Consider the following 27280-nt stretch of genomic DNA (forward strand, 5'->3'; position numbering starts at 1 on the left):
GAAGTCAGAGAGACATCCCTGGAATGGTCCAAACCAAGATAGTTTCTAAGACGACAGTACGCCGATGGGAGAAACGTCAATTTTAGAGCAGCTGAGCTGAGTCGGGTGGTTCGAGGGGGTGGCTGTCTGAAGCCCCACTTGAGTCTGAAATAAGAGATTTTGGAGACAAGCCGAATGAAATGTGAGGTTTTCTGAAGGAGGAAGGGAGAAGTTTTAATTTACAGATTCTGAAGAAAGGGACATTAATCCAGAGAAAACCTCGAGGGAAGGTTCGGGAGGGAGGTACTCTCTGGAAAGCCGGGCGTGCTGGGTACACTCTGGAAGTGTGAGAATGTGGAAGAAAGTGAACTTGCTTCTACAACTGTTTAAAAAGTTGAAGGCTGTAAGCTAATGTTCGGGAATAGTTAACATTTCTCGGATTGAATATTAAACTTCCTCCAAGGAAAACAACTCAACTGCTAAAGTCAACCCCAGGCTAATGCCAAGAAAATACTGCTAAATTAGGGTTCTCGGAGAGAGATGACTCAGTGAAGTATCCTAGAGCTCTCAACCCATAAACTATCCCTTTGTAGTCCTTGAGAGCATAAGAGATTACAAATAAATTTACTGACTCTTTCCTTAAGGAAAGGAAATGCCTAAAATCATGATTCAGCTTTTTAAATTCAGTTTCCATGTGTAACTAGCATAGCTGCTGGGAAATCCTGGATCCTCCAATCATTTTGTAAAACCGTGTTTAAATGTTTTAGTCTCCAGGCCAGACAGATGTTCTCAGAACTGAAGAAATTTTCTACGTATTGATTCTAAATCTCTTTTGTCAAAATGAAAGTAATTAGAACTACTGAAAAAAATCACATGCTTTGTGTTCTATGCAAATGGGCAGGCACACAAGAAAAGATATTACATGTTATACGAAAAACTCTCTGCTGTTCAGGTCCAAATCCAATTTCATATAACCACTCTCTGAATAAATGAGGCAGATGTTAAGACGATGCTATGTCTTAAGTGGACTTTCAAGGATGTCCCCGGCAAATCTGGAGTATCAGGTTTTGCTCACCTCCTATAGTACGCCATTTAATTTCCATTGTCTCATAGGCGTCTACTTTTATCTAGTATTAAACATTTGTCTTTCTGTCTGGTAAGGTTGGCATTAGCTAAAGTTTGATTTTAGTCCACACCATCTCTTCAAACATGAGTTTCTTTCGTCAAAACCCAGCAGCATAGTGTTTCCCATATTTCTTCACTTTTCTTTGGTTCTGTTAACCACGTGTGCCTTTGCGAAGTGAACTAGCTTTGTGAATGGTTATATACACCCCAAAAAAGAAATATGTAAAGAGAATAAATAAATAATCTGAGCCTTTAAAAAAAAAACTATGCAGTGTTTCGGTTTAAAAATGTGTAGAATAAGGAAATAAGACTGAAACAAGAGTAACTCTTTTTCTGTGAAGTAACACGAATCTCACAATTTTCACTCAGCTTCTTTGCCTGAATGTGAATGTCCCCCCTGCCCCCAAAACTTGAAGAATCATAAAAATGGGGATGAAATGTTGACTCATGAGACAACATATTCCTTTACCCAACCTGTGTGAATGTTCACTTCAGGATGCTTTATATCCCCAAAGAGCAGCCATCTTCCATAAAATAAAAATGCCTATTTATTTTATTTTTAATGCTGTGGCTCAGGAGCACACCAAAGTATCATTTTAAAATTAACCAGAGTTTGGACAACACTACCCCCATAGTTTTATTTTGTTTTCTGAATTTTTTAAGCTTAGTTCTAATCTTTCACTTTCCAAAGTGAAAACCAAGAAAATTTCTTTCTGCCCGTATTTTGTGTGTGTGATGGAAATGAATGATGCTTTTCCTCTACATCAAGTCTTCAGATTTCTTGTATTTCTTTTTCTTCAACAAACTTATCTCGACTTTCTCATTTTCCCTAGTGAAGGAAAAAGAGCTCTTCTTTCTTATGATATCCTTTTCTATCTTTGATGCGCAGGCCTCTCTACACTTAAGATTACATCAAACATAGGAAAAAACAAATCTAAAATTGCACATTGCACTCTTAGTATCTGTTTCCTTTTTGTCTCCCCCATTAGACTCTAGGATCCTTGAGACCAGGAAGCTTTTTCTTACTCATTTTGTACACCCAGTCCCCATACAGTTCATCAAATATCAATTTGAATCTGATGAGCCAGTGAATAATTTCATCAGGTCAAATTGTAGAAGGAACTGATCAGGACACTGAGATTTTTTTAAGGATTCCCCATTGATCTTTCTCCTCTGTTCTGAAGGTGTCTGAAAGGCACCAGAAGGAAGGCAAAAACTCCAAAGTATTGGCCCCCAAATCTGTTTTCACGAGAACTGCTGTGGCTCGTTGCCATCCACACACAGGCTGATGTTAATAAACACAAAGCAGAGCAGATTGTGACTCTCCTCATCCTTGAACAGATTAAACAAGGCCAGCTGCAGCGAGGGCACTTCACTATAATAATCCAATAAATGCTTTTGAAATGATGCTTACTTTTGTCTTTTGCATTAAGTCCAAGAGTAAAGCCAAGTAGAGGAGAAAATAAAGAACACCACCCCTTCCCCCCTATTACCAAGCAGAAATTCCAGAGATTTTGCCAAAACTCCCCATAGATTTATCACTTGTTAGGAGACTTTGTACAGAGAACTACAAAATCCCCTTTGCACTATAAGGGCCAGATGTTACTGTCAGATTGTAACCATTCGGGGTTACATGTGTGTACACACGTTGCACGGTCATCTCTAAGTGCACACAGGAGGGGCGAGACAAAGAAATTGTAACCCAACTCAGGCTTTTTCTAAGCTGGAGAAAAACTGCCACTAACTACTTACTTGCGGTGGACGGTTTCTTCTCTTCACCGAGGCTTCCCACCACTAGGGGACGGGATCATTCTCAACCGAGGAAGCCGCTGAAACAGGAAGACTTCCAGCCCGATAACAGTGGTATACACAATGGCGTGGGATTTGTATAGCTACAGTCAGACACACGATCCTAATTCCCCAAAACATTTCTTAGGTAAGTCAAGTAATTTCTTGAGCACTTGGTGTTAGAGAGGACCCTGAACTCAACTTTCCTATATTGGTGTCACTGAGAGTTGACCATTCATTTTTAAATTGAACTAGAAGTCACAGTTTTCATATAAAGCTTTCTTGAATAATCACCAAGAATTGTTATTTGCCAGTTATTCTATCCAGTTTCCATGATGACGTCGAGTTCAGAAGGGCTTGGAGTGGGTATGAGAACTTAGCTAGATGGTCACAAAGGCAGCCAGGGTGCTTCGGAAGAAAGGCTGCAGAATGAGAACCCCGGAACTTCACGCCTGGGAAAGTCAAATTCCTCCTCTCACCAGAGTCTGGCAGCCTTTGGTAAAATAAATGGGAGAGTCAGGACTTGAGATGGAAAGTGGTAAGCAGAGAGATTGAGTGCAGGATCTAGGTGCACAGAAGGCACAAACATCTGTTGGCTAACACAGCCTAATGACAAAAATCACGAAAATTACATAACTGCATTAGCAAGAATGGCCACCTTTCCTTGATTCTATTAGGTTAAACCATATAAAATTGTTGCTCTTTGACTGGTTTTGACGGACAAAAACTCAGGTTCGTATGGTTCAGCCTAACAGGATAAGCCACACTGAGTGATTGCTGTGAAGATGCTCTGACTCCAAGTATCCTGGTGATACGGCTTGGACAGAGGATCTGCACCTAGAGATCAGAGACGTTCACCTGACGTTCCCCAGAGCTCTCAGTGTTCTGTTGAGGGGCCTCAGGGATCTCCTGAGAAGACAGGGAGTGGGTTGGAGTGGAGGCCAGGCAGAAGTGCCACCTTGCCCGCGTCCTATTGTAGGATTCCACAGAGACCGGATTTGCAAGAGAAGCGGGAGAGGTTCTTACGTGTTTTTAAAAAATGGTTCAAAACCTCTAGAGCATAAAGTTCATTTTCTAAAAGGGCCAAATATAGAAGCTTGACATTCTGGAATATCAACGTTTTAAACCTGTAAATCCTGAGCACTGTGAACAAGTGTGTAGATCACATCGTTTCATGAAACGCAAGGAAGAATTTTCCTTCTTGATGGAAGTCGTCTCCCTCCAGTTGGGTTAATGTCCTGTTCCAAAATATATATATATTCAGAACAGCACTGTGAAATTTCAGAGAGTGAAAGCATCTTTCTCAACACATACATGAAAGTAAATCTCGGTGAATGGTTATACACAGAGAGAAAGGTCATCGTTTGAGACTTTAAACTACTTAGGACAAAGAGTCAAAAAGGATATTGTTCAAACCACATGACAGAAAGAATTCCTGTCCGTGTGTGCACCACACGGTGTCCAGTTGCTGCTGGCCTTCATGGTTCATGGCCATATTTGGAGAGCTTCTGTACAGACTGGACAGTTACATGTCTAGAATTTGAGCTGTGTCTACTTATTCGATACTTTTGGCTATAAATGACTAATCGATTTGGTTCAGAAAGCATTTGAGGTAATTGAGCAATAGGCTGATTTATTTTCTCCAAATTTTCTCCAAAAGGTGGGGATAAATTCAGTCCGTTCAGGCAGAAGATGAATCTGGTCGCTTTTGTGTGAATACAAACGTAATTATAAGCCCTCGTAGTTCGATGTGCTGGCTTAGGCCAGAAAGAACTCTTGGAAGTTTAAAAACAAGTATCTTTTTAGCAGGATAGCATATTTAATTAAAAACTTTAAATAACTGAGCTTATCCTGTGAGCAGTTATTTTATGAGACGCAAAAGCCCCCTAAAAGGTAACTTTCATTTCGAAATGAGAAATAAGAAGTAACGTTTTAGGGGCCTTTCACGTCTCACAAAAGAAATGAGGGTTTTCAAATTCTTTTCTAGTAAACACCTAGGGGATGTGTCTTGTCTTATACTGCTAAGAGAATGAAAAACAGGCTACATGAAAAAAGGTCATGCCAGGAAACAGAAGTCCCTCTTGACTGAGCAAGGGTCTTATGACTTTAAAAACCAAGTAGGCAAAACTGCCTATTACTGGATGGCAAAAAAACAAAGACTGTAATTAGATTAAAAGTCTACTGCTTACATAAAACCAAGAGACCCATCTGCACAGAAATCAAGGGAAGGGCTATTTTCTTTCAAAGATCAACTTCAGGCCCCTTGCATAGTGGCCATCCTTACTTTTCTATACATTGTACTTCAATTTTTTAAAACTTAAGTCCGGTTAAAGCCTCTTTTCATTCAATGTTTAGATTCGTTTTAAGATGAACAACTAATGTTTAGGTCCCTTGTTATGAAGGGTTTTTCCCCAGTGCCCACTGGAAGAGGTGGCTTAGCTGTCTAGGTAGCAGCTTGAAAATACGCAGGCTCCCCGGAACCAGAGGCTGGATTCTCAGAAGGGCTGGGGAGCCTCTTAATTATACTGAGAGAAATTACCTACACAAATGTTTTTCTACAAAATCAAAAAAACCAAAAAGTCTGTGGACATTACAAATTCGTTAACTCTTCCCGTTTCATTTGGACAAATACCGGTTTGCTGTATGATCTCAGACATCCAAAAATAGGTCCTTTCCTTTATCACTTCCTTTGCACTTTCTTAACATGTGGTGTCCTAAGCTATTTACGTATTTTAACAGTCATATTTATTTGCCTAAAGATTGCATTTTCAGTTTGGCTGAGCTAGTCCAATATAAGTGTTAACCTGTAGAGAACTCTGAAGACCTCGTGGTTAGACAGGGCCCTTTTCCTTTTTTTTTTTTTTAATTAAAGTGTAGTCAATTTACAACATTGTGTTAATTTCTGGTGTACAGTATAGTGATTCATTTATACATATATATTGCTTTTCATATTCTTTTTCATTATAGGCCAGTTTCTCTTCACAGTTTTATTCTAACATTATATTAATTCAGAGCACTTCTTCCAAGTCCTTTGTGGTTGATGATGTTCTTTTGTTCTGGGAGGAAGTTCTCTTTCACCCACTGTATTTTAGAAGTTTCAGTGCAAAAGTGGAATCAGAGATTTTCATTACAAGCTATTTGAAAGGTGTAATAACAGTCTTACAACGTAAGGAACTCAGAATCTCCGTGCACGGAAAGGTTGGCGGGCGTGCCCGGTGGACAAAGTGTCTAAGCTGTATAAACCCACCATGTGCACAGACTTGCCAGAAACGCAACCATCAGAAGTGTCTAAATAAGCTGCTCGGAGGGCTCTGCTGCCTGTTCCATAGACCGCTCGTTGTGAAACCCACGCCTTTTAAAGGGATGTCCTCAGACCCTTGGCAGCTGATAATGAAGGAAGACTCTCCAAGGGGCGGGAGGGAGCAGACGGACCTTGCGGGCCTGACTCCTGTCCCCTGGGAGTCACTTTCTATCCCAGCCTAAGGGCATCAGAGCTGGCCCTGTTGAGGAAACCACGGGCCTTCCCGGGGAGTCTGGGGAGATCCCAAGGGAAAGAGTGAATCTGGAGACGGAAACAAAGCCATGAAGTGCAGCTTCTCCACTTGGATGGAATTGGAGTTGCCTTTTTTTTTTTTTTTTCCAAAAAAGGGTTAAGAACAGGTTTCCTCACAGCATTATATAGGGGATTTAGAGAACTAGAAGTCCTAGGTTGTTTCAGCTTTAGGAAGTGACCTCGGGGAAGTTATTTAAATTCCCTCTGCCTTAGTTTCCCTGTGAGCAAATGAAAATAAATAAGGCCTGGGTCCTTCCAATCGCAAAGGGGCAGACGCTAAAAACAGAAAGGATTTGAGCTTCTACACAGGAAATGCGAGTGCAAAATCTTACTCACTTATGAAGGCGCAGGGGAACAGACTGCTTGAGCACACGAAAGGTTAATGTGCACAGTTGATGTTATCCGGTTCTTCTTCTAAAACTACAGTGGTCAACAGTGTTTTGAATGACGAGAACCCTAAGGGCCAACTGGTTTCTCGGTACCTGCGCCAGCAGATTCCCCAGGGAAGAGAGCTGGAGTTTGCTTGGTGTCCCCAGCAGAGTTCCAGACCGCAGTTTGTTTCTTCCCGTTTTATGAATGGCAGTAGTATTATGCTTCCGTCTGCATTTTCTACCAAAGCCATTCATAAAAATAAAAACAAAACAAAATATCAACAACAACAAAAGTGTTCTCCGCACAGTCTGGAGCCACTGGGTGCCAGAGGCTGGGAAAACGTCCAGGCAGCCCTAACCCCAGCCGGCCTTGAAAGGACTCGAGGGTCTGTTTGTCTGGTGGCCTGGGAAGTATGAAGTGCCGTGTGGAAGGGCAGCTGCAGGAGTTCTGTGACACGGACGAGGCCGGGAGCCAGGGCTGGCAGGGTTTCAGACATTGTCTTTCCCCTCATTGAAGTGTCAGGACCTAATTCATGGAAAATTGGGTGAGCTGGCAGCCCTTTCAGAGGATTTCATTGAGCCTCACAGTGGGCAGGAGTCACATGGATTGCGGGCTTCTCGGCCAGAATGGGAGGGGACTTTCTGAGCAGCAGGAACCAGTCAGCCTGCGAGAGAGTGTGGGGATTTGAAACGGTGCGGGAGTCAACGTGTGTACAGGTGTAATCGGCAGGGGGAAGAGACAGAGAAGAGTGGTCTCTTCTGACCAGTGACTCTTCTGAGATGAATACTCTCTTAGCACACACTTTGGAGTCTGAAGAGACAAGAAGTCCTAATCATTCCTGGCTGGATCCCACCTGGAGAAACATCATCTCCAAACCTGGCCTTTTAGGACATCATCTCCACTGGGATTTAAACTCAAAGGGAAGAACTTTTTTTTTCAGTAAACAAATGTATTTTGCCATTTCTCTTATTTTTATCCTGTTTATCTAAAAAAAAAAAAAAAGCTCTGTTGATTTTTATAAAACATGTGTATCACAGCAGCAATAAGACATCACACCATCACCGTCATTCTGAGAGGAAGGGAAATGAACAGGAGCTATGCCCCTTCACAGTGCAGGGCATCTACCCTCACCTCTGTGATCCGGGAGAACTGCAGCACTTTTCTTTCACTTGTACGGCACTGGAGCGGTTCAGTTGTATTCACAATCTCAGCGATGTGTAGACAGAATAAATAAGGCTGATATTCAGACATGAGACATGAGAGAGAGTACTGGAAGTAATCCATTAAGAACCTGGGGCTTCAGATCCACCTTTTATGACACCAAAGAATAATTTAAATAGTTTTCTAAGACTTTGAATATTGGAAAATCAGGTTAAGCTGGGTCGACAAAAAGTTTCCTCAGATGTTTCACTCCGAAGAGGGGAGTTTTGCTCCACGTACAGAATTAGATAGAGATGACACAGAGAAAACAAAATAGTCTGCAAATGGTACCATCAAGAAAGTAAACAAACCCACAGAATGGGAAAAAATATTACAAATCAGATTCTGACAAGGGACTTCTATCTAGAACACATAAAAGAACTCTTATAACTCAGTAATGAAAAGACAAATTTTGAAATTGGCAAAAGATTTGAATAGACATTTCTCTAAAGAAGATATACGAATGGCCAGGAAGTACATGAAAAGATGCTCAACACCCTTGGCCATTCAGGATATTCAAACTACAGTGACATTCACCTTCACACCCAGTAGGACGCCAATCATTAAAAAGACAGACAAAAATAAGTACTGTCATGTATGGGGAGAAATTGGAACCTTCGAACGTTGCTGGTGGCAGTGTAAAATGGTGAGGCTGCTTTGGAAAACTGTCTGGCAGCTCCTCAAGAAGTTTAACATAGAGTTATACCTCTATGACCCAGAAATTCCACTCCCAGCTGTATAACTAAGAGAAATGAAAACATGTACACACTGAAACTTATATATGAATGTTCATAGCAGCATTATTCATGATAGCCAAAAGTTGGAAATAATCCAAATGGCCATGAACTAATGGATGATGGATAAGCAAAACATAGATAGCATATCCATACAATGACATACATACAATGGCAATAAAAAGGTATGAACCACCGATGCACCCTATAACATGGATGATTCTAGAAAACATTGTGTTAAGTGAAAAAAGTCAGATACAAAAGGCTATATATTGTATGATTCCATTTACGTGAAATGTCCAGAAGAGGCAAATTTGTAGAGACAAAGTAGATTAGTGATGGGTTAGGGACAGGAGGTTGGCTGGGGAGGCAGGAGGGAACGGGGAGTGGGTGATGATGGGTACAGGGTTTCTTTTGCAAGAAGTGGAAACGTTCTAAAATTAGATTGTGGTGATGTTTTTACTACTCTTTGAAGATACTAAAAAACTTTGATGTATATGCTTCATACAGGTGAATTTTATGGCATACATCTTAATAAAGATGGGTTTTTAAAAACTAAATATTAACTCATTAGGCCCTTTCACTTCTTAAGATTTGTGACATGCAAGCTAAAAACAAAGTGAATAGAATAGCAAGTTTATTTTGATGTAACTGGTATGTATCACAGACCTTAATTTGGAATTGTTTTAATTAACATAACGTGTACTGTTTTTCCGAAACATGCAGGATCATGAATACACACCCTTTAACCTTCGATAAACCATTTGAACCTTGAAATTTTCGTCTTTACTTTGCAGACAAGTGTCTACATTTAACACATGTATACTTAATTATTTTCACTGTGTGTGTTTCCTTTTAAAATATAACGGTTCTTTTTCTTTCTTTCTTTCTTAGCCACAACAAGTCGTTCAGAAGAAGCCTGCTCAGGTAAGAGGTGGTCATTACAATGTTTTTCTCCTAATTAATATAAAAGGTAATGTGAAAAAATACACATAACCCCAAATTAAACCTTTAATTCGTATTTTTCTAGTTTTGATGATGTCAGCATTGGTGTTCTTGAAAATTGATTGTGTCCTTCAGGCACAGTCAAAAATACATAGTCTGAGAGCGAGTCTTTAAAAACCCTAAAAGATCAAGGCCTGAAGTGTACAGAGCAAATTCAGAAATACTTTAAAAAAACAAATCCTTTTAGTGCCTCATATAAAACATCTTATCATGTGTCTTGCCCACTCTTAAACATCACATTTTGTCCTTTCCGCCTAACTCTCCATATTCCGTTGACTTGATACAGGACTTATTAGCTGCAAAATATATCATGATTCATGACTGGAAACACATCTGTGTGTTGACTTATTCCATAATATTTGATGATCCCAAAATACCCTCAAAAAAGGCTGGGAAATTGGCAGATTAAGTTATACTAACTTTGTTGTTGTTGAACCCTCGGGTCTCACGTCAGTGGCTGAGTCACAGCAGCTCAAGTCTTTGGCAGCATCAAAATTAGGAAACAGTTTTATTTCTCTTGTTCCTGATGCCTGGAGTTCCTTGTCCCAACTATAATCTATACAGAAAAGCCTAAGAATCATCCTTATTGAGGATGTGTATCTCAAAGAAAAAAAAAACCTTAAGATTAAATTAACCACGATTGCCAAATACATGAGCTTCATTGGAGTATAAACATGTCTTGCTGGTCTCCCTTCCTGGGTTGAAAGAGATGCCCGGGAGATCTAAGTGTATTCTGCAGAACCTGCTGGAGTAAGTTATTTCGCAGTGCCATGGGTTACCAAGTTCTTTGTAGACTTTCATAAAATTTAAATTTCCCATGGGATCTTCTTTTCACCAGAGGTCTCTAAAACTGTACCCTGCACCCTGCTATTTTGGGACAGTGTTGCCTTGCCTGGGAAAGACCTTCCAGACAATCTTATGTGTCTACTGTTCTTTACAAATGCTGCTCCTAACAGTATTGAAGCTTCTAAACAGATGTAAGCATACAGGGGAAGTATATCTCAATAATTACACATGTGCTGTAAGTAGAATTAAAACAGTTTCCACAAAAAAAAAAATCATAATCAGAGCTGTTCCTTTTCCTAAAAGTTAAGAGTGGTGCGGAGCACACAAAAATAAGTACACAGTGTTTGAGTGTTTCTAAGTAATATTAACAAAACAAAATATACACAAAAACTTGACATTTTTAAGTAGGAGATCCCAAATATATTTAGCTTCTTGTCCTCCATCAGTAAGAAAATCAAAAGAAAATGAATTTATAATTCTGTGCATTTGGGTCAAAGGATACTGCAGTGTTCACTGTTGCATCATGGGCTGTGCACAATAGATTAATAACTATATGTGGCCTGTTAACAATTTTGATTCAGTCTGTGTTCTTGGTGTTGTAGGGAAGATAAGGTGAATAAAAACTCAGTCACTGCATCTGAGAAATGTGTAATCTAGTTCAGAGGTTCTTAACCTTGGCCGCATATTAGAATCCCCTAGAGATTATAATTATATACATCTCTCACCATGTATATGCCATATACATTTGACCTTTGAACAACATGGGTTTGAACTGCAATGGTCAACTTACACTCAGATTTTTTTTTTCAATAAATACTGCAATTCTACATGATCCACAGCCCTTGTGAGCCAATTGTGAGCATCTCTTTCAAATTCTATGTTTTGTGATGTCAAGTAGGTAACCTGAGATCTACTATGGTGGGAGGACTTACACCATGAAAATTGACCAATACACAGATCAGGACTTTTTTTTACTGGGGAGCAAATTGTTGAACACTCACCTGCACACCACTAGCCCCACCCTTCAGTGATTCCGATTATTTGGTCTGGAAACCCAAGCATTAGTATATTTATGAACTCCCCAAGTGATTCCAGTGTAGAGACAGGGATGAAGATACTTGGTGAACACATATGAGAAGACATTCGAACATTTGTTGAGCAAATGACCATAGAATGTCGAGCCACATGAGGCACACAGGGGATGACAGATGGCTGGCTGGAATGCTATGTGTTACTTAAGGGGATGGACCTGGTGAGAGTTTTAATTTTGTTGTTATTGTTGTTTAGCTGCAGAAGGGAAGATGAAGACATAAATTAGGGAAAGAAAGGAAGATATTATAGATGAGGTGAATGGCATATTCAAAAGTAAAGAGGCAGAAACAGATAAATCATAGGTGGGTATTATCAATGTGGCTAAAACTGACTACAAATTGGGCAGTAATACCAAGAAATGATGTAAATGACATCGTATGGGTTTTTTTCCCCAAGAGAATCAGGAATATCAAAGAAACCACAGATGGACTTGGTTGGTTCTCACTGATCAGTCTGGCTGTCTTACAGCCCCTGCTCCAGATTTGCCCTTGAAAGGAGAGCTCAGATTCAGAAAAGAGAACATGAGCTCATTGGGCTTCCTCATCTATATTGTCTGAGGATACAGTGATGAATTATATAAACATGGGGACTACACGGAAGTTCATGGAGGATAATGTAAATTTTACACTGCATTCAAAAGAATCTCTTCCTTTTCCATCTGTTTCTTTCAAAATACCCTCCCAGATGGCTTTTCCATGTGGCAGTCTGGATTAACTCAGACTCGTATCCTTTCTTCATCAACACTACTTTGAGGGGTTACATTCAGATCCTGTTGTGAGGTGGTGAAAAGTTGAGCACAATTAAATATTCTACATCTAGAGAAAAAGGCTCAGCCGTGTGTAAGGAGACCCAAGTTTTGCTTTCTGGCCCCATCCGTGGGTGAATGCACCTTCATCTCTCTGCTCCCTATGCATCCATCTATGAACTGGGATGATAGCAGTGCATCTTCCCTTATTCCCAAGAACATTTTGAGAAACGTGTAATTGTATAAATCCCAGGGAGTATTATTACATTCTGACTTCTTTTTGGATGCTGGGTTTTTTATTTCCTGAGATACACATTCTCAAAAATTTTAGAATTTTAATTAGTTCAAAACTTATCTTTTTGACCTCAAGTGTTTTCACTGCATCTTTTAAAAATAAGGGTTGTTCTGAACTAAGGGGAAATTTTATGTCATTAGGACTAAAGCGGTCAGAATCACCTGGCTTTTTATGTATGTCACATGTAGATGGAATTAGAAAGACTCTATTATAAAGTATCCTAATGCCATCAAATTCCGAAACCTCCTCAGAGCTTCAAGAATTCCACCTCTTGAAACTGGGTGACAGAGCGGCACAATTCCTTCGAAGGAGACATTCAGAATTATGATAAATCTCAGAAGTTAGATGTGCGCTTGTGTTTGTGTGTAGAAGTACATGTGTCTAGAGAGGAATAAAAATTTAAGGGAAATCCTACTGCAGGGGTTTGTGTTTGGAAAGTCCACCAGGTGCCATTAGCTGCAAACCTCGAGTGTGTCTCATAATCCTAGTGGGAAAAGTTCGTAGTGTTTTAAAAATCTAAAGGGGAAAATCTGCAATATTCACATTAATTTTTCTTTAATTCCAAAACCAGTGAAAACAAAGCTTGCTAGAGAACGCTATTTTCATTTAGAGTGGTAAAATAAGAGATTAGCTATTTCCGAGTTTTTTAGCAAGTTGAAGCAGTTGGCTTCTCAGCCACGTGGATTATGGTGTCAGCTTTAGTAGGAAGGTGGCAGGTTTGGTTCATGCTGTTGTTGTTTTTATAAAAGAAACACCATAACATACCAGATGATTATTATTGATCCGGGAGGCTTTGTTTCTCAGGATTTTATTTTGATAAGAATAAATCTCACTCCATCTCCAACTTCTAGAAAGGTTTTGCCGGTTTGTTAGATTATCTTATTGTTTCTTGACTCGCCCCTTCCAAGGCTTTCAGCTGAGATTAGAAGTTAGTCCTTACATATAATGCAGACTTTTTTTTCTCACCTGAGCCCTACCGAAAGAAAGGGTAAAAATGGGTTTTGAAAATCCTAAATTCTCCTTCCTTTCAACCCAGTTTCCCCATTGCTGTACAGCCATGGCGAGCCATACCTCTAGCAATTAAGACAGGTAGAAACCTGCTCCTCTTCAACTTCCCAGTGAGAGAACTGGAAAGTTTTCAGTTTCTAAAAGACTGGAAACAAAGCTTTCTGTTTCAAAATAGAGCTTTTACCTGTGAGTAACATCATCTGTGGGTGGTGTGTATCAGGGCAAAAAACCTCAGTAAGCCTTGGTTATCATGGGATTTCCCCCCCTTTAGAAAAAAAAAAGAAAAAGAAAAGAGAAGTTGAATGTTTTTACAGAGACTTCAAGGGCAGTTTTAAGGATGTTTACATTTCAGACAACCTAAACATTGTTTGGAGCAAAATGAGAGATTTCATTTGGGGACAAGCAGGTTGATGAATTGCAGTCAGCGTCTTGTTCTCAAAGAAGGCATTTTTACTGGGGGCTTTTAGTCTGGACATACAAAGGAGGAAGGTGGAAGGAGGAAGAAGGGAGAGTTCTCACTCTAACACTCATCTTTTACGTGGTGTCTTGGCCAACGCAGTAGCCAGTTCCTCATAAATCACACTTGCAAAAAAGAGTCACTCTGCTCACTCAAGGGAGCGCAGTGATTTATACCGCTTCAGTCATAAAGAATACTGATTTATTTGTTTCCCAACGTAGGCTCGTTCAAGCTGGTAAAACGTTTTGTGGGCCAGTAAATGTTTGGTACCAACTGGCAAAGCATGAAGAATTATATCGTAGCCCGCCCAGAGTGGGACTGTTTTGTTGCTTAGGAAATACTTTTTGATTTAACCCCTGACCTCTGACATTGCAAAGGTCAAGGGAAAAGGGGAGAGCCAGGCAGAAAGCCGCATTTACCCCTTAGAATAAGTAGCTCCAGGGCAGCACAGGGGTAGGGCAAAGAATCATATCAAAATGATGATTAGCTGTAAACATATGACGTCATTAGCTTAGCTGTAATAAAGAATATTGGCAGGACGAATTCAGCTGTTTCTTGGGGGGGGGGTTTGTTTGTTTTTTAAGTATGACTGTTTAACTCTGCGGTGCAGTCTGTGGATCAGGCTAAAGATAAAATGGCCGTATCTGCCTCCTTTTCTGTGCATCCTAAAGAATGCTTTTCCTCTGAATTTTGATGTGCGTTGGATAAAAACCAGTTATTTGTTTAATATGTAAGCTTTCTTCTTATACAAACTTGCTGACCCAAATGAATGTGAATAAATAGTAACTGGCTTTACAACATGGTCTTGCTCAGAAAATCCTTAATGTTTGAATAGAAATATGTTGCTTTGTCCAGGAAGCTCTCTTTACATTCAGGGAGTGTTTGCTGGATGCTGAAATGTCTATTGAAGAATAATTTGTTAACTCACTATTATTATTGATACTTTCATAATCTTATTCAAAAGTCCTATGTCAGGATAATGAAAAACGTTTGGTGCGATAATGATTAAAATGCAGAAGTATTCTGTTCCCTGGCAACAAATACAAGTTGTGAAAATTTTTATACACATGGAAAACAAAGAGGAAAGGTTTCGCCCGATCTCTGCCATCAACAAACTCATGTGGAAGATAACTATTAAGCAGCCTTTAACCTGTCCATTTTTAAAGACAACTCTGCATAAAAATAAGAACATTCCTCAACAATTTTGGAAATGTCGAAATAAATTTCCTTCTTCTGAGTGCTTGCTTCATGCAAAAGTCCTTTTGCTGCATCTTTAGCTATTTTTTTTTTTTTAAAAACATGAGGCTCCTTCAGTACGAATTGGAACTGGCATGGAAAACTGAGCAAGCTTGTGATCCCCAGATATCGTGGCTCACAGGATCCTGAAACTTGCAGTTAGTTTATACGTAACATGAATTCCCTAACTGAAAAATGCGACTCCCTTCTGAAGACATTTTTAAATAGCCTTTCATCCCAAGAAAGAAATTCATAGTATCCCAGGGCTGAATGCTACCTCTGTTTGCGGTCTTTTCAGCGGTGGAACTCTGAACAGCGGCACAGACGAGACGAACGGGAGAGTATTTTACAAACCTAAGAGGTCTTGTTTTGTTTCCTCTGGGAGGCATTGTTAATAACAGGGTTTCTCTCCTTCTTTCTCACCCATCTGTCACAGGTAAAGAAACAAACACAGAATGAGGCGCTGTGATTAATCCATCGCAGCTCCACACTGTAGTCATGCAGAATTTTTACTTGTTTTTCAAAGTTTTCCCATTTGGTCGTCACATTTTTTTTCTCACATCCTGCCTGGCAGCTCGATGGGTATTATCATCACTGGTCTGACACAGTGGGAATAAGGTACAAGTTACCTACCCATTAACGCCAGGGTTGGTGCCTGGGGTTAATCACATCCAGGATCAACCTTCTTTACTCTAAACATCCCCCAATAAGACCTTAGAACTGGCTTTATGAAGTGGATGAAACACATTCAGTGTGGATGCTTGTATATTTTATATACATAAAACTAAAAAAAAATTGTTTTGATTACTAGATACAAATACCGTAAATACCCGAAGAAAACCTCCTTTTGGAAAACATACTTCCCTCCTAGCATTTCCGCCAGAATCCCTTACACTTACCAGATGATAGAGTTTATCTGTGTTTCACTGAACATGTTCTTTTTTAATGTGACATAAAGTTTTCCTAGTTGGAGGAAATAATCACTTTCCATTAAGTTAAACAGCCCCAGTCCATTTTAAATTAAAAATATCTGACCGAGAAATAGAAAAACTCAGCATTGTGGTCTTGCGGGTCGCTTAACGGCAGATGGTACTTGCAAACTTGGTTTCTGGTGATTGCTGCTGAGGAGGAGAGCCCATTACTTCTGTCCTGATGGGGCTTCTCGAGATGTTCTTGAACGTGAAACCTTCTTGAGTGTGTCATCCCAAGTTCTTAAAGAACTGAACATACTAAGATGACATAAAAGAATGTTATTAAACTATAACTACTCTTTCTAGATTACCAGGTGTGTCTGGGGTTTTGGGTTTTTTGTGTTTGTTTTTGTTTTTGTTTTGGCAAGATGGCTTAAATTACAAATGTATTTGTAGCCTGCAGCTTTTTATAATAAAAGAGTTGCAGAATTCTTTGCAACCAAGGGGGAAAAAACAAGGATGTGTTAAAGTAGACATGGACTCCAGTGACTTTGCACTCCTTCCTACACACAAAGAGGGGCCTCGTGGTGACAGCTCTCTTAAAGTTTGCAGGGAGAGTATTTCCATTTCTCGGTTCCATTTGGAATCCACTGGTCTCCTTCCCACTGCAGACCTGCTGTTTAGTCTGCATCTGAAAATTAAACCCAGAGTTTCAGCTCTCGCATTAAGTACTGAATCTTCCTCCAGAGCACACCCTCACCCAAGTGACAAGATCTGTGATTAAACTCTTAAGACATTGAAAAATTCCATCCAGCATTAGAGGCTCAGAGCGGCTATTGGGATGTCTTCTTTCTCCTTTTGAGCTCAGTTAGCAGACCTGTACCCAAAGGCATATGCCATGTGCACGGTGCTGAACCAAATTAAGAGAACAGGGGTATGTGCAAACTGTATTTCTAGGTTTTAGTGGGGTTTTTTTTCCCCAAGTGTAAAGAAGGCAATGACAGAGTTACACTTATTAAATTCCCTTTTTTAGAAAAACTGAGGCAAAATGAGTGCAGTTTTCCAAGAGTTTCATAATAAAAATATAGTTCTCCAACTCTGCCCACTCTCTTTTTCCTCCCTTGAGTTTTCTGCCAAAAAATCCTCAGGCTCGCCCCAGTGTGGTGCAGCCTCAGCTGTCTTTGTAAGTAAGGTAACCGAGTGAATGGCTGGGGGCTGTTCAGTGTTTAGAGGCCTTCGTGGCTGGTGCTCATAAAAATGTCACTGTGCACTTTCACTTTGAAAAGTCCTTTTATCCTTCATTCCTGAAGCCCCATTCCAACAGTAAGCCTCTTCAACCAGACCGCAGCTCCTTGGCCTTCCCACCTTGCCAACCAGCCCCTAATGAGATGTGTAGAATGCTTGGCTATAGTCTTTCAATCTCCTTCTTGCCTCAGAGCTGCTCTTGGGGGGGCTACCCAAGCTCCAAGATCCTGCCATATGTTGCAAACATGAAGCAATTTAAGTATCTCAAGTTGCAAGCTAATGTCTACAGTAAAGGGCAGTGTCTTCTAAGTTACTGAGGAGGACTGAATCTCAGGGGTCCCCACCTACGACACTGCTATGAAAATTAGATTCCTGGGGGACATCAGAACCAGCTGCCTCTTCCCTACATTGCTGGTTCTGTCCACTCTTTGCATCACAGGAGGGCCCTGTGTGAGGCCTGGTCAAATGCGACACTTAGGGCAGCTGAACATGGGTTTTCTGACTCCATCTTCATGTATCATAATACCGCTAGCTCCCAGGAGGGAAAGCAAGAACTATTCTCTCCCAGCCTTATCTTGCAATCTACTTTTAAGTCACCTGCCCTGCCCCAATTCAGTAAATGAATTGTGGAACCAAAAAAAAAACATTATGAGGATTTTTCTTCTCTTAATTACCCATACCCTTTGGTCACAGCAACCACACATGTAGCAAAAGGCCAAGTCACTGGAAAGGTAAGAACTGGGGTTTGCAGAGATGAGAGGTGCCATGCACCCCGCCAACATCATCCACTTGGCAGCCATGCCCTCCTTTGGAGGGTGGCCAGTCAGGGCTCTGCCTAGAAGAGAGAGTACTCCATGAATCAGACATTTGAGAAAACCATCATTCGGAGCACGTGAGAGCCACATGGCCTCCAAAAGTTTGGCAGAATGAGGCTCCCCCCCCCGACATCCCAGTTATGTACCCAGTACCGAGAGGCAGCTCCTGGAGGCATTTCAAGGTCAATGGAAAGATACCTTAATAAAGCAGCTCTCCACATTGTATTAAGAACTGCTAAGCAAAGGAAACAATACAAGACCGAGGGACCGTCATTTTCAGCTGAGTTGTATCTGAGGGATTTGCATAAACCACTTTCATCTCGGGAGCTTCAAGGGCTCCAATCAAGCAAAGTTTCTGGGAATGTTTTGAAAAGTTGATCACATTCCATCTACTCCAGGTCTTTGTAAGTTCACAGCCTGAAAACTCGATTTCCTTCCGGATTCGGAAGTACTTTGGTTTCCAGATAGTCTAGAAAAATCGAGCAGTTAGACGTAGAATAATTATAGCTTGATCTGGGGGTGGAAAGTGTTTCCAGCTTGCCTGTGTACCATTAATTTGTTAACCAGGAGAAGGAGGAATAAAATATGTCTGCCAGCTTTCATGCTGAGTCTGTTTCAGGGTAGTCACCTGTGTCCACACCTCCAGTCATAATGAGAAGTGAGTCTTGGGGGACGGATGAAGAGCGTATCCACCGAACAGCTTAGTGACTTGCTGGAATTTGAATATTAAGTGAAAAGACAAGGTCATAGGGCAGCTGAACCTTGGCTTGTCTCTCGCACGTCCATCCGTGGCTTTGATCCTGCTACATCCTCCTTTGTGGCCGGGACTCCATAGAGAATCTCAGGGTCATGGCCTGTTGCCTATCAAGAGGTATAAACCTGCTGCTTAAATATGTGAAGCCCGCAGTTTGGGGGTTGGGAGCAGAGGGAAGGTAGCTTCATCCGTTCCACATTTCCCACATAACCCAAAGCAGACTAAACAAAACCAGTGTGAAATCTCATGACTTGATGCTGCGGTGGTTATATTTTTTAAGCTGTAATCCATTCATTTGTATGTGTGTTTATTCCCAGGATTTACAGCTCTCTCAGTCTTGAGGTGGGGAAGAGAAGGTTTGAAACCTTTCGCAACGCGTTTGCAGTAAGCAGTGGCCTGTGATTAAAGCCCAGGATAGAGAGTGTGTGTGAGAGAGAGAGAGATTTTGTGTGTGTGTGTGTGTGTGTGTGCACATTCATGTGAGCGTGTGAGTGCCCGTTCACGTGGGCTTTTTTCCCTCCCGTTTGCTGCTTTTTCGCAAAAGCGTCACACATGGTAGCATTTAGGAGTTCCTTCACAGCTGAAGTGTTTCAAACACTAATGAATGGAAGTTTGGTCATATAATGCAGACAAGCTTTAAGGCATGCGTTACTGAATGGTATACTGTAGTGACCTGGGAAAGGAAGAGAGATATAAATTGTGTCAGTTAGCCACCCAGACAAAATGAAGCCATGTGGAAAATCAAATCTATTAAAGTATGAAGACTGTTATAAGCTGTGTTAAGCCGGCCATTCTTAAAGTTTGCTGCAGGAGTAAATGTTTACCTCTTCTCCCAGATCTTTTTCACATGCCGTCTTATGAGACCATGTACAGCATTTGATAAAAATCATCCTCTCGCGAAGAACGCTTTTATCAGAAATGTTTATTGTCTCCGCTTTACCACCCATGTCCTGAAAGGTACTGCGCATTTGTTAAATAAGCAAAAGGAAAGAGAACTTTGCAGCTCGAGCCGGTTGCAGAAACCCCCAGCAGATTCCAGAGCCAGACGGAATCAGAAAAAGGGAAAGAGAATGAATTAGATTTATAGGAAGAGGAGGTCCCGCAAAAAACATATATATTAGATTTTCTCTGCTTGGCCAGCCCACCGTTAAATGTTTGGTCGCTATGGATTTACTATGGAGATTGAGCAGTCCATGCCAAACTTGGGTCATTGTCTCAAAATGTGCTTTAATAAATACAAGGAGGAGGAAATCCATTTGGAAAGGAAATGAGTAGTCAGCTCTTGCAGCCCTTTCTCAGGCTCACTTCTGCCCTCGCAGTGGTGGCGTTATGGTTGCATACGGGTTCCAGCGCCCATCTGGCTTGGCCCAAAGCCTGGCTCTACTTGCCCTGCCACTTTGGTTGGGTAAGTGCCTTATCGTGTCTTGATTTCCTCACCTGTAAAATGGGAATGGCCACAGCCAGTCCCTAAAAGCACCCAGTAAACACCCTAAAAGCATCAGCTATTATGACCGATATCCGCAGGTCGAGCTTTCTTTGCACCTTTAAGGACGGATCCCCTTCACTTGATTTGCTGGTTTTTTGAAACTGATTGACTGGCATGTTGTCGGGAAAATTTCACCCATTTCTCTCTCCCTCTAATTGGCGAGTAAGCTCACACAGGCCTGACATTCTCTGGACTGCAGACAATTGAATTTGCTGACCAGCCGCCATGATGTCAAGCCTTAGGTCAACAGCGCCTAATGACTGCTCTGGGAAAAGACACCACCTTGATTCCTCAATTACGGTTTAAGAAGCCCTGGGAACCAGGGACTTGCCAATCACCCGCATCCTCTTTTGAAGCCGGCGTAATGTGCTGTGGAAACAGGTCACCTCTGAACTGTGTAGTCAGAACAGGCCACACGATGTAATGGTTGTGCCCTTTGTGTGTTCCAGGAGGAGACTGAAGAGACATCCTCACAAGAGTCTGCGGAAGAGGATTAGGGAGCACCAACATTCAATTTCTACCTCAGCAGCAGTTGAATCTTTTGAAGGGAGAAGACACTGCAGTGACCACTTACTCTCTATCGCCATGGTCTTTCCACTTTCATTGGGGTTTGAGGGGAGGGGTGGGGCGGGGGAGGGGTGGGGGTGGGGCGGGAGAAGTCACGTAACCTTAAAAAGGACTATATTAATCACCTTCTTTGTAATCCCTTCACAGTCCCAGGTTTAGTGAAAAACTGCTGTAAACACAGGGGACACAGTTTAACAATGCAACTTTTAATTACTGTTTTCTTTTTCCTTAACCTACTAATAGTTTGTGGATCTGATAAGCCGGAGTGGGTGGGTGAGAAAAACTCTGAATCGGGTTTAGTCAATCACTGCACTGCATCCAAACCAGAAACATGTCACCCGCGTGTGTGACGTTGGGCATTTCTCTAGGAAAGGCTGGTGTGGAACGCTGTCTGCCCCGCCACCCCCCACCCCCCACCCGCTCCAGTAGCGCAGCTTCTGTTTAGAACACCAAAGATAGGACTAGATACTACTCCTCTCTTTTTCGTATAATCTTCTAGACACTTACTTGATGATTTTTTTTTAACTTGTATTTCTAAATGAGACGAAATGCTGATGTATCCTTTCATCCAGCTAACAAACCAGAAAAGGTGATGTTCACTTTTCGAAAAGGGAAGGAAGCAAACTGAGATTGCCAACTCCTTTATTTATGGATGCCACACATATCAGCAGGAGTAATAAATTTACTCACGGCCCTCTTTTTCTTCTTCTTCTTCTTCTTCTCTCTCTCTTTTTTTTTTTTTTTTTTTCTTCCAGGAACACTCATCTGGGTAGAATCTACTTCCTACAGAGCCAAATGCCATTTAGCAATAAATCATACTTGTCAGCCTCAATGCATTTTAAGGAACCTAGACAAGTAAAATTATCCTCTTTGTGATTTAATGAAAAAGTCCAACAGGATAATGCATGATGAACTCACCTGGATTATGAGGTGGGAGGAGCGAAATCTAAATTTCTTTTGCTAGAGATATACTACAGTTTAAAGAACCACCACAACAAAAACACAGGCTCTCTGTCTCTCTCTGTCTCTCTCTCTCTCCATTGTGTATCAGTTTCCGTGAAAGACCTAAATACCACTTACCTCAAATGAAGCTTATGTGTTACTTCAAGTAATACATTTTGACATAGGGTGGTTGGCTGAGGTGTTTGACTTTGACTTCAGCTCACCATCTCTTCATTCAAACTGCACTTTTAGCCAGAGATGCAATACATCCCCACTGCTCAATACTACCTCTGAATATTACAATGAATTTACAGTTTAGTACTTTTTACATGCTGCTATACACAAGCAATGCAAGAAAAAACACATGATGGGTAGGCGACGCTGCTCGCCTGCGGTCCTTTTTGTACACTTAATTACAGTGAAAGAAGCAGTCTCCTTACTGTGTTTCAGCATGGCTAGGTATTTTTCTATGGTTTTTTTTATTATTATTAAAATTTTACAAATACTTGTTTCAGCTTCTCTGCTAGATTTTCTACATTAACTTGAATGTTTTTTGTTAACCGAGTCGCTCCTAGGTTCTTAAGGATCATTGTCCTCCATCACACTACACATCACACAAAATTTGACTGTTATGTTTAAATGTTACCCTCCCAAGTTTGTACCTCACATGACTTGTTTAAGGAAATGGACTAATTGACTTGCAAAGACCTACCTCCAGACTTCAAAAGGAATGAACTTGTTTCTCGCAGCCTTCATTTTTGTCAATGTTTGAAATAGTTCAGACTGCAGCTAGCCCGCATCAAAACTATTTTTGTAAAAGGCTTTTGATAGAAAGGAACATGTTTTTACATACTTTTTGCAAATGAATAAAGAACATAAAGCCAACCTTCAAAGAAACTTGAAGCTTTGTAGGTGAGATGCAACAAGCTCGGCTTTTGCATGATGCAATCAAAAATGTGTGTTTTGAAGATTAGTTGAATATGAGAAAATGCTTGACAAATATTTTCATGTACTTTACACAAATGTGATTTTTGTAATATGTCTCAACCAGATTTATTTTAAACGCTTCTTATGTAGAGTTTTTATTCCTTTCTCTCCTAGTGAGTGTGCTGACTTTTTAACATGGTATTATCAACTGGGCCAAGAGGTAGCTTCTCATGACCGCTTGTGTCAGTCTGGCTTGTAGTTCTGATGCCAAATGAAACTCAAAACCATCTCTCTTCCAGCCGCTTCAGGGAGGTAGTTTCAAAGGCCACATGCCTCTCTGAGACTGGCAGATCGCTCACTGTTATGAATCACCAAAGGAGCTATGGAGAGAATTAAAACTCAACCTTACTGTTAACTGTGCATTAAATAAGCAAACAAACAGTGCCTCATAAAAATGAAAGTCCCATTCCATAGCTTGGCTTGGGCACTTTTGAAACCTCACTGGCCAGCTCATAAAACTGCAGCAGTTGCTCTTGTTGGCCAAACTCGGAGCACCCAGCAGTTTCCATCTCTGATGAAGTTACTCTTTTGTTTCCTATACGTTGTACAATCAAAACACACTACTACCTCTTAAGCCCCAGTATACCTCATTTTTCATACTGAAAAAAAAAAGCTTGTGGCCAATGGAACAGTAAGAACATCATAAAATTTTTATATATATAGTTTATTTTTGTGGGAGATAAATTTTATAGGACTGTTCTTTGCTGTTGTTGGTCTCGGCTAAGTAAGACTGGACATTTAACTTTTCTACCATTTCTGCAAGTTAGGTATGTTTGCAGGAGAAAAGTATCAAGACGTTTAACTGCAGTTGACTTTCCCCCTGTTTTCTTTGAGTGTCTTCTAACTTTGTTCTTCATGTAGAGTTGCTGTCTATGATTGTACTTTGAACCGCTTGCTTGTTGAAAATATTTCTCTAGTGGATTATCACTGTCTGTTCTGCACAATAAACATAACAGCCTCTGTGATCCCCATGTGTTTTGATTCCTACTCTTTGTCATGACGCCATTAAATGAGTAATAAAGTTTGGTCAAAACAGGTCAAGGAGAGAGACGTTCAGAAGTCATTTTGTTGCAACTCCTGCCTATTTTTGCACCTACACCTCTCTACACACTGACATGAAGCTTTAAAGTACAGCCGCCCCTCTGCGGGTTCCGAATTCGCGGATTCAGCCAACCACGGATCCCTGAGAGCCGGCTGCTCTAAGTCATTTTATGAAAGGGCCTGGAGCATCCTCAGATTTTGGTATTGGCACGGGGTTCCGGAACAATGCCCCATGGATACTGAGGGAAGACAGTATCATACTTGTTACATCAAGTGCCATAAATTCACCTTTCACAGTCTGACATGTAACTCTACAAAGATGACCTTAGAAGAAATGTCAAGGAAGAACAGGCGAGAGTTTAAAACTAGACCGTTCCACGTCAGGCCTGCGTGTACGAAGTCTGTAAGGGGAGTAACTGACACATCAGTTATCTCTGAATTAACATCTGTAGAGGTCTGACTGTGTGGTGAAAAGAGTAAGAAATGAAAGGCATACAGTGTCAACTGGATAGGAATATTTTCATTCTATAAAAACCATAAACAGTCAGAATTACTCCACCAAGTTTAAGATCATCGTTACGCCTCTGCTGCCGATCTTGAATAAATCCAGGATTTTTAAAAGCTAAATCCTCTGGGTTGTGCTGCCGCCTTTGTCACTGAAACCCTCTTTGTTTAGTTTCTTAGGAAGGGCTTGCTCATTTTAAGACATCTCCTGTCAGGAAATTTATTGTCAAGTTTGCTACTTCGTTCGTGCATTCATTTCTTTTCACAGCCTATATATTTTGTAAGTGCCTATTTTGTGCTTAAGCCCCAGACCAGGAGGCCTTTCAAAATATTATCTCCTTGGGAAAAAAATCATGCAGGTGCAGAAATACAGGCAGCATATGAAAAGAACCAAGTCAATTGTTCAGGCAACAAGTTGCAAGAATTTAGAGGCGGGAAAGCCATTTCCTGCTGGGGTGGATTGTTAGTTCAGCCTAATAATAGACGGGCCAAATGTCTTTAATATAACCCATATTTAGCTCTTCGTTTTTATTAATAGAGAAAAGCACATAAGAAGAAATTACTTCCTGAAAATGAAAATAAACAAGCTAAGAGAGAATCTTTGGCTTGAAAAAGAAAGAGTAAGAAAGGACATACTACATCCAGAACAGGGTAAGTAGACAGACAGGGTAACAATTTTACCATATTTTGGAGTGGATGGTCACTAAACGATCTCTGAATGAGGTTTTCTTCCATTTATTTTTAGAAAAGTTAAAGGATTGTTTTCACACAATAAGGAGTACACGTGGGACAATTATTATGGGAAGAAATCTCTTACGTTTAAACCTAAGTTCATCTTACATTTAAATCTAGGTTCAAGGAGGGTGTCCAAAACACTCAGTCAATGCATTCAAATAACAGAGGAGCCTCTAAGATGTTCTGGGTATGATTTGGGGCAATAAAGGTAAATGAGATGTCATCCCTGTCTACAGAAAGCCAAAACTTCTCATGAGGGAGCCGGACTTGAGGGAGAGCTGTGTAAACAGAACCTCACTGAGTTACTCTGAAAGTGGCTGGAGGAATCTTGAACGCTGCCAGTCTGAGACAAATCGCAGGTCCTCTCACAAAAGGGCTGTAAGTGCCAGCAGCAGAGAGGGATCCTGGGGCTGCAGGGACAGTGCGGCTTAGCCAAGGGCTAGGGGTACTCAACTCTGGTGAATTCCGGAATGGTAAGTGGTTTGGGTGTCTGGGTAATAAGAAAAACAGTACTACAGAATGAAAAACATTCTCGTCAGTGGGTCGTGATGCAAGCTGAGACTGCAGATGAGTGAATGAAACCTCAGAAAAGGAAAACAGTAAGAAGCCTGAGAATAGACACAAGGCAGCATGTAATCTGCCCTAATCCTAGATTCAGCATACGTTCCTGGAAACCCGCAGTAACAACATTTGCGGTAGGGAGATAAATTGGGAGTTCAGAATTTGCAGATACTAACTACTATGTATAAAATAAACAACAAGGTCCTACTGTAGAGCACAGAGAACTATATTCAATATCTTGTAATAGCCAATAATGAAAAAGAATATGAAAAGGAATACATATATGTATAACTGAATCACTATGCTGTACACCAGAAATTAACAGAACATTGTAAACCAACTATTCTTCAACAAAAAAAGAGAAAATGCTTCAGTGCCAGAACCTAGATGGGGTGGGGTGGGTACCTACCCAGGAAGAAACTTGCTACGGGAGGAAAATGGTAGATGCCCTTCTGGCCCTAATGGTCTGCTTCCTCTGAGAACCCAGAGAGGTGGGAGGAAAGAAGGGTCCCGTAACAGACGGTCACAACTTCTCCCTGAACACTCAAGATCCCAGAAGCTCCAGTGTCCTCGCAAGCCATGTCACTGATCCTTGTCGGCTGTTCTGCTGGCCATGTCAGCCAAGTCATAGAGGAACCTAAGGAAGAGAGTTGTCATTTAAGCAGCATCACCGCAGGGAGGTAGCTCAACCTCCCTTCAAAGGCAATGATGACTAGGGACACAGGACAAGATATTCCATTGCCCTCATATGATGCAAAAGGTGTAGACTCTGTAACTAGCCTGCCTGGGTTTGAATCCCTGCTCTGCCACTAACTGGCAAGTCACATAACCGTTCTGGGATTTTTTTTTTCATTTCTAAACGGAAATAACAGCATTTACCTTACAGGTTGTTGTGAGGATTAAATAAGCCAATATATGTGAAATGCTGAAAAGCACTTGGCATATAGAAGGTGCTGTACAGGGTTAGCTGTTACTTCTGTTATCTGGTCTCCAGCTGCTGAGAAAAGCTACCACAGTTTCCTTTAGTTTCTACCATTATTTGATCTTTGCATGGAGGGGTATCCACAGATCATGGTCAGAAAGCTATCAAGGTTTTCAAACACCATTTTGGTTGTACATTCCATGCGTGGGAATCATTCACATGCGTACAGACTCCTTTTTCCTCTTGCGGTTTGCATTCTGTTTGACCTCAACGGATTTGTTTACTAAAAGGAATCACTCCTGAAAAACCGGAAAAACGCAGATTGCCTCGATGACAGTGATGGTCTTAGGGGTCCCCGATGCCCTACAGCTTCAATCGCTTGCGGGGACGCTCAGTTGCTGCCACTCAGTCCAGCCCTCAGCCCTGGCTGCTCCA

General features: G+C 41.0%; 1 protein-coding gene across 1 annotated transcript in view; it reads left to right on the forward strand.

The window, feature by feature from the left end:
- Nucleotides 1-21129, forward strand: part of HMGA2 (high mobility group AT-hook 2) — a 127547-nt gene extending 106418 nt beyond the window's left edge. The window contains exons 4-5 of the mRNA XM_072973021.1: nucleotides 9646-9678; nucleotides 21036-21129. Coding sequence (XP_072829122.1) covers nucleotides 9646-9678; nucleotides 21036-21083 — 81 coding nt within the window. The 3' untranslated portion in view covers nucleotides 21084-21129. The remainder of the gene's footprint in view (nucleotides 1-9645; nucleotides 9679-21035) is intronic.
- Nucleotides 21130-27280: the final 6151 nt, after the last annotated feature.

Source organism: Vicugna pacos, chromosome 12 (genome assembly GCF_048564905.1).
Source record: "Vicugna pacos chromosome 12, VicPac4, whole genome shotgun sequence".
Taxonomy (NCBI): domain Eukaryota; kingdom Metazoa; phylum Chordata; class Mammalia; order Artiodactyla; family Camelidae; genus Vicugna; species Vicugna pacos.